The sequence below is a fragment of the Uranotaenia lowii genome, chromosome 2, assembly GCF_029784155.1.
Source record: "Uranotaenia lowii strain MFRU-FL chromosome 2, ASM2978415v1, whole genome shotgun sequence".
Lineage (NCBI taxonomy): Eukaryota > Metazoa > Arthropoda > Insecta > Diptera > Culicidae > Uranotaenia > Uranotaenia lowii.
Window position 1 is genome coordinate 98,835,952 of NC_073692.1, and position 8,701 is coordinate 98,844,652.

An 8,701-nucleotide genomic window follows, 5' to 3' on the forward strand; every position below is an offset into this window, starting at 1 on the left:
GGAAAAAACTTATTGCTGAGATAATAGAACGAAAAACATCAGTTCTTAAATTTTACACATGATTTGAATTCTGTCGAAAGAGTAAATATAATATAGATTTTAAATTTAAACATAATATGCTTGAGTTCCTTCTGTTCCCTCATGCTGGAAACCAGGAAAAATTGAACGTTTGATGTAAAATTTTAATACGAAATGAGCAAACAGCCTAAAGTAACAGATGAGAATTTTTAGAAGATGTTTTATTTTTCACGAGAAAACAAAACTATGTATATATTAAAATTCTCTTGAGTTGTTCTTATCTTTCTTAGTTTCTTGTTAATTTTGTTGGGTTAATATAATTCAGTGCCTCATCTGTGCATCTCACTCTTTCTTGTTTTTTATCTTTTATAATTTCATGAATTAGTCCAACTAGCATATAAACCTTTCCTTAATTTAAAAAAAAATATTGATGTTGCGAAAACACAAATGTAAAATATAGATATTTATATTTTTTGTCTTATTCGAAAATTAACGATCCTGAGGCATAGCTGACGCTGGAGTCTTTTTTATCACAGCACTGATTGCTTTGGTCATACTTGAGAAACTTCAGGCTCATCCGGTAGCCACGTCGTTTGAGCTCATCCACCGACTAAAAAATAAAGAAAAACCTGATTTACTTCTTCTTAAACTTTTCCCTAAAAGGGCAACTTACCTGAAGCAGCACTCCGATCGGGTGGCGACCGCAAATGGTGTTGTTGTACTTGCGCAAATACTCGGCGAAACTTTCCGGCTTCATCGTTTCGATCAGATCCATACCCATCTTGTCGAGGACCTCGATCCACTTGTAAATCGGTCCGTGTTGTTCCTCGTAGTAGGTGTACCGGAACCGGGCACCCCAGTGGCAGAAATCGGACGAGATGACGAAAAGATTCTGGGGGTCGGCCAGGTAGGGGGCCAAAATTTTGCCGTAGGTTTCCTCCCACTCATCGGTAATCGAGCCAACCATGATCGGGATGATCGTGAACTGATCGCGGAAGCTGTGACATTTTTTGAAAAGTTATTAGTATATGTTTGAAGGGGTTTATAACTGAATAACTTATATTAAAGATTTATTCTATTCAATCTAAATTAGCAATACACCGCCTGATACTCACTCTTCCATCACTTTGGCCACGTAGGGAAGGTGCATCTCGATGCTGTGCTCGTCTTCGTCCGTTTTCTGGTCCATCCACTTGAAGTGGCCGGTGGCTTCCAGTTCCGAGTTGATTTGTTGATCAACCTTCAGATCGTACAGGGGGGTACGACAGTAGGTAGCCGCCGAAAGTGCGCACCGGGACAGCCGCACGTGATGCGACGGGCCGAGGATGAAAACACGCTTACTAAAATGAGAAATAATTATGAATTTATCTTTATCAAAAAAAAAAAAAAAAAAAAACAGGAAAACTTACACCACAGCAGGACTAATTTGTCGATAGGCCCAGCCCCCGCAAGCGCCACAGTAACGGTAGCCAGCATGTCTGTTGGAAAGAAAATCAATTTAGTACTTCAAAAAACAAATTATGACAGAAATTTGAAATTACGGAGCGATGATAGCACGGGCCGGTCCGAAGGTAAGATCAGCATCATCCAACCATTTGGACAATTGGCGGTTCAGTTCGGTACCTGAAACAACAGATAAACATTATAAAACTGATGTCATTATTGAAAAAAAAACCTGAATCAAGACTAAACCTTTTTCTAGGATTTAAGAAAGGATGCTGGGTCAAGTTTTTGCGAACATACAAGAATTTATCAGCCGAAAAAAGTGGAACAAGTGAAAACTGAAAATTTGCAGTCTTTTTACGATACTATTTTTATATTTTGGTTTATCTAATAAAAGACTAAATCGACCAAAAAATAGGTGTCAACAGCAATCTGACAACACAATTTGGTGCCATACGATAGCAAAATAAGGCATAACTGAAGTTTCAATAATTTCCTCTTGATAGCAAGCGAACGCCAAAATAAGTAATTAACAGGCAGCTGTAAGCATAATTTGGTGTAGATTTTGATATAAAAGCAGTAATAGGCATTATTGAGGTATCCCTAATGTTATGGGAAAATTGTAGTGGAACCATTAATTTTGAAAAGAAAATAAGACACCCCGGCCTTTTTGAGACAAAAATTTCACACCGCGGGATAGTCAAGTGTCACGTAAAGTGAGCAACAAACAGCAGAGCTGAATCATCCTTCAAAGCCTCGTCCACACTAGGAGACAGTTGGTCTGGAATCATTCTCACTGTCTTCTATTTTCTTCAGGAGACACTGAGACGGTCTTATATTTCCAAAAACAACAACAGACCGGACTGGACTAGGGTTAAGAGAAAGTTTTTACCATCCAAATTCTCTTTATATACTTTAACTTTGTCAGCAAAATGTAGTTTAAAAGGTTTACTTTTATCATTTCTTGCTTTTGATTTGATCGATTGATTGATTTATAGGGGCTTTAAATATTTAGTTCATTCGCCTCTTCCATATCTTGCTTTTAATTATCAAGCAAGAACCATATTTATGGGGCATCTATTCAAGTATTTGTGCAGAAAAAAAAGAAAAAGGGGCATTTTAGGCGCAGAATCAACAAAAATGTTGAAAAAACTTTAAAACCGTTTCTATCGATTTGATGTTTTTGCATATGGGACAGTAGACTGAGAGTAGACTATAGAGTAGATAAGGCAAAATCTGACAAAAGTTTTGAATTGAGAAAGCTTAATTTTTTCTAAATAGATTTTAAAATCTTCAAATCTACATTTCCGGACCAGTAACTGAAGTAGATAGTCTGGTAAATACTATTAACGAAGACCTACAATCAATTAAGGTATGGGCAAATACGAACAAGTTGTATCCCAACCCGAAAAAAACCCAAGCAATCATCTTCTGCAAAACCGGACAAATAAACCCAAACAGTTCCATCCTATTCTGTGGGGAAACTATCCCCCTATCTAGCAAGGTAGTGAACCTAGGTTTAACAATGGACTGCAATTTGAACTGGGCACCTCACGTGAACCAAATTGCCATGAAAGTGTTCAACACGCTTCGCACCTTTCGACGTTTTGCACCGGTCCTACCACAACCTACCAAACTGAAATTGGTACAATCTGTAATTGTACCGATATTCACCTACTGCGATGTTGTCTTCTATCCCGGACTATCTGGAGCTCTACGAGAGCAACTCCATCGATGCTTCAAATCTTCAGTGAGATTTGTTTTCAACCTCAGAAGACGAGAAACAACAGCTAACGTACGCAAAACAATCTTAGGACATGACTTATTGTATAACTTCGAAATCAGGATCCTAGATTTCATGTGGCAAGGATACCGAGGCCTATTACCCGACTATCTCCAACAACATCTGCAAAGAGGGCAGCTAGAGAGGTCCCGAAGCTTCATAATCCCCAGGCACACCACGTCGAGCGGGAAAAGTATCATGGTGCACGGTGCGTCATGCTGGAACAGCATCCCCTTAGAAACAAAACTTAAACCCACCAGGACCAGTTTTAAGAGAACTGTTAAAAGTTATTATTCCAGTCTAAATGTGTTGTGATTACGTTGATTCTCCTGTGTAATACTTTCCCTGTACTCTCCTTAACCTTATGTATTACCAAAGAAGGCTATCGTTACTCAATAAAATTACAATTACAATTACAATTACAAGAAACCAAAAATGCTGTTTAAAAATTCCCATAGTGTTACTTGAAAAAATAACAAAAATATGTACTCACCTGAATCCGTATACCAACTTCCGGCATGAGAAGCTTCTCTATAAGTCATATTGTTCAGTTATTGATGACAAAAACCTAAAATTATAATTTTTTTCAATAAAAAACAAACGTAATTTAAATGAAGTTTTTTTCACAGTGCCTATCAGCCGTTCAACTTACCCACTCTACCCAAACAAGAAGGATGCACTTCACCCTAGTCTGTCTCGCTCGCACCAAATGGCTCTCCCGGAAGGGAAAGGCGTCGTAAAAAGGTGATGAATATTTTAAAAGGCTATCTTTCCAAGAATAACTCCCCAAACTTGATCGCTTTGGACGAGGCTACCGGAAGCTGCTCCAAGCGGAAACCTAGTTCGAAATGTCGACACTAACTGGACGCGTCTACTCGACGTGATTGCAAAGCGAAATTTTAACGAGGAAAAGCGAAATTTAGCAACTTGAAAAACGACCACAGCCCTCCTCGAGAGAAGAAAACTCGCGATGACAAACTGCGTGACCGATACTGGCTGCTCACTCGACGGAGCCAAACAGAAGATTGATGGCTGACTGTCTGGTTACTTTTCTCTGTCCTTTGTCTGTGAAGCTCAGGGTGCCAGGTGGTTTTGTCAAAAATCAGGACATCGCAAAGGAAAGAATCAGGATTTTTCAGGACACCTCTGAGTCCATGGAAGTATATGCAGCTCTACTTTGATTGCATAAATAAAGGCGAAATACAGGTGCCGTAAACGCACTAATTTATGCAACAGAATTGAACAGATTTTGGAATGCCTGCAGTTCATTTCGAAAAACACCATTTCAATATCATCTGAGCCTATAAGATTACCATGGGTTATACGAGTTTAACCAAGTTTTATTACATATTTATTCGAAGTTCAATAACTAATTCGATTATGATTCACATGTTATTTTGAAAAACAGAACATTTCCAAGCCAAATTTTTGAAAATCAGGACAATTCGAGAGTTCTTGAAAAATCCTGACGGTCTCTCGAAAATCAGGAAAATGGCTGAAAAATATGGACACCTGGCATCTCTGCAAGCTTTTGAGGAGGCTTGTTTCTCTTTCTTTCTGTCTCTCTCGCGTATTCTTTTTTGACATTCCTTCTTCCACCTCATTCGGAACACAGATAAACAAAGAACAGACTTTCGATATTTGAAGTGCAAATAAATAACGAAATTTTTCGAGTGAAGTAAAAGCGTGTAGAAATCCGACACACGCTAACTTTTGGCTACCCCTTAAAGGCGTAAAATTGACCCGTTATTGAGAACCCTCACGATCTGTCAAATAACGGGTCAATTTATCGGATTAATATTACCCCTTATTCCGAAAAGCTCGATTCCCTTCAAAAGGGGTAGTTTCAGATGTTAACAAATCCAAAGCGTTACTTTTTGTCCGGAAAACAGATTATGATGAGAAAGATTGTAAGTATTTTCGTTTAAATTATAATTGTTTCATTCAGAAATTAAATTTTTTTTTTTACATATTTCAGCACTGCATAGTTCCGGATGTGTGCGACGATAAAAAAAACGATTGTTAAAACCCGAATCACAATGGATTGGTGGTGAATAAACATACAACATGAATTTTATGTTTCAATTTACTGTGATCTGAATAAATGAAATGAAACATAATCTTTTGTGTAATTTATTTCCCATAAACAGCTACTGAAATTTCATATGCAAGCTTTTGGAATAAGGGGTAATTTTCATCCGCCACAAGCGTTTTGAAATAAGGGGTAATTTTGACCCGCTACAAGCGTTATCAGGCTGAGTACCCCTTAAAGGGTAAAGGGACTTTATCCGGAAAAAGGAGTTCTCCCAGTCTTATTAAATAACGGGTCAAAAGTATTCGTTAAGGGGTAGCCAAAAGTTAGCGTGCAGATTTTCCACTGATTTGACAGGTCGCAGGCTACGAGCTCGCACAAATGTCGCAGTCAAGAGTACGTAGTCCAAGCTAGTGCACTACGTAGAGTAAAAATGGCAAATGTATGGAAAATGCTTTTGCCTATTTTTTTTTGTTTCTGAAATTTTCATCCTTTTTGAGATTTATTCATATTTTTCCTATACACAGAGCATTTTAATGTAAATATTTCCATAATCACGTGAGATAGTATACTTTTAGTCTTTTTTGCACTTTTGTAATTTTTGTAGTTTTTGTCAATAAAATCATAACTGTCAATTAAGTCACAAGTGAATTAAGTCATAGTTGTCATTTACGTATTTTTTTAATTTTTTTACAAAAATTAAAAATAAAATTACAAAAATATCAGAAATGACAGAAATGAAAAAAAAATCTGTGACTTTTGTCATTTCTGTGATTTGTGTAATTTATTTCAATTTTGTAATTTTTGTCATTATGTAATATTTGTCATTTTTATCAAATTTTTCATTTTTGTAATTTTTGTTTCAATTTTTTAATTTTTTTTCTTCTAATTTTGCCGTTTTTATCGTTTAAGAAACTTTTGTCATACTTGTCAATTTTGTTATTTTTGCCATTGAATATTTTGTTTATTTTTTGAAATTTTGTCATTTTTGTGTTTTTTAATGATTTTTTGTTTATTTTCAATATTGTCATGTTTGTCATTTTTATCCTTGTCATTTTTGTCGCTCTAACATTTTTTATAATTTTTTTTTAAATAATTTTTGTTATTTATTTTGTATATTCGCCCATTTTTGTCAAATTGTCTTTTTTGTCATTTTTTGCGATTTTATGAAACTAATTATTTTCGTACGTTTTGTTATTTTTGTCTTCCGTCACATTTTTGTCATTTTATGAATTTTTGAGGATTTAATTAAAAAAATATTTCCATTTTTGTTTATGTTGTGATTTTTCATGACAAAAATTTAAAAAATGACAATCATGTATGATCGTAATTTTTTTTTTATAATTCGTGTCATGTTCTATGATCTTTTCGTCATTTTTGCAATTTTTATTATTTTTGCATAGCTTTTTTTGTTACATATCTTTGTATTTTTATAATTTGGTTACTTTTGTTATATAAGTTTTTTTTTAAACGAACACACACATATAGGATGAATGAAACTTTATGTTTCTTTGTTATATTTTAGTCAAACGTCTTTCTGTTTTTTGATAAACTTTTAAGGAAAAAAGCTTATAAATAAGGGGCCGTTCAGATACCACGTGGACAAAAAAATGAGATTTTTGACCCCCTCCTCCCCCTCCGTGGACAAGCGTGGACATTTGGCAAATCCCTACCCCCCTCCCCGGATGTCCACGTGGACAGATTTGAATTTTTTTTTCTCAATCCAATTTGACAGTTATATTTTTTCATATTTTCGATGCATTTTACACTATTCATGTTTTTTTTATAATCTTTGTTTTGCTTTGCCGTATTTGCCGTTTTTATCATTCTTCATAATTTTGTTAGTTGAATTTTACCATTTTAAGTCATTAATTAGTAATTGTTTTTTTACTTTTTGAATTTTTTATGTTTTTGTAATTTTTGAGTACTTTATCATTTTTTAAAAATAACTTGTTTTTTGTTGTATTTTATCACCTTTTCAGAACGTGAACACTTTTTTTCGGTGTTTGTCTAAATTAAATTGGTCCAGTTATAATGAAAACTAAAGGGTATTGTGATTTCTAACAACCGTTAACACTTGTGCCAAAATCGGATGTTTCCAAAATCAAATGTTGCCAAAATCGAATTCTTAATTATCATATTTATCACTTGCTTTCAGGTGGCTACTAATCGTTTGAACTTAAACTGGAATTCCTGGAAGCTTTGTAATTTTGATATTTTGATTTAAGCATCTTAATATTTATTCTCCTTCAGAAAATATTTTGGAAGCAAGTATGTCCACGTGGACATGGCCCAAACCCCTACCCCCCTCTCCGTGGGCAAGCGTGGACATTTACCATACACCCCCCTCCCCCTAAGTTGTCCACGTGGTATGTGAACGGCCCCTAATTTGAAAAAAGATTCCCAAATTTCTGAGACACAAACAATACAAATTTTATATTCCAAATTTCGGAGTGTACACGCTAACTTTTGGCTACCCCTTAAAGGCGTAAAATTGACCCGTTATTGAGAACCCTCACGATCTGTCAAATAACGGGTCAATTTATCGGATTAATATTACCCCTTATTCCGAAAAGCTCGATTCCCTTCAAAAGGGGTAGTTTCAGATGTTAACAAATCCAAAGCGTTACTTTTTGTCCGGAAAACAGATTATGATGAGAAAGATTGTAAGTATTTTCGTTTAAATTATAATTGTTTCATTCAGAAATTAAATTTTTTTTTTACATATTTCAGCACTGCATAGTTCCGGATGTGTGCGACGATAAAAAAAACGATTGTTAAAACCCGAATCACAATGGATTGGTGGTGAATAAACATACAACATGAATTTTATGTTTCAATTTACTGTGATCTGAATAAATGAAATGAAACATAATCTTTTGTGTAATTTATTTCCCATAAACAGCTACTGAAATTTCATATGCAAGCTTTTGGAATAAGGGGTAATTTTCATCCGCCACAAGCGTTTTGAAATAAGGGGTAATTTTGACCCGCTACAAGCGTTATCAGGCTGAGTACCCCTTAAAGGGTAAAGGGACTTTATCCGGAAAAAGGAGTTCTCCCAGTCTTATTAAATAACGGGTCAAAAGTATTCGTTAAGGGGTAGCCAAAAGTTAGCGTGTAGCACCTTTTTAGTTTGACGTTTCATTTTGCGTCTTCTTTATGTGCTCTGTAAATGTGTGTGTGACACAAATGTAAACAACTTCTCTGCCGAGAGAACGACCGGAGATTTCTGGCTTTTGCTCTTTTCTCTCTGTCGTTTCGGACCTTCGCTCTCTTTTGCGCTTTCACCAATCAAGGGGTTTGTTTTGCTTGATTATCTATGCTTCTTCTCTTTTTCTCTCATTGGAAGAATCCACTTTAGTTGATGTTTCTTCTTTGAGTAGCTAGAGCGGCTTCAACCATTTTCAGTCCGTTGAGAGCCA

General features: G+C 35.5%; 1 protein-coding gene across 1 annotated transcript; it reads right to left on the reverse strand.

Moving 5' to 3' along the window:
• Positions 1-6: 6 nt before the first annotated feature.
• LOC129746307 (protein MEMO1-like) lies at positions 7-4,277 on the reverse strand. Its single transcript, XM_055739907.1, has 7 exons — positions 3,897-4,277; positions 3,738-3,812; positions 1,560-1,641; positions 1,428-1,496; positions 1,134-1,358; positions 692-1,016; positions 7-628 (listed from the first exon to the last, which is right to left on the reverse strand). The coding sequence occupies exons 2-7, from the start codon at positions 3,784-3,786 to the stop codon at positions 497-499; spliced, it is 882 nt and encodes a 293-aa protein (XP_055595882.1). The 5' UTR covers positions 3,787-3,812; positions 3,897-4,277; the 3' UTR covers positions 7-496.
• Positions 4,278-8,701: the final 4,424 nt, after the last annotated feature.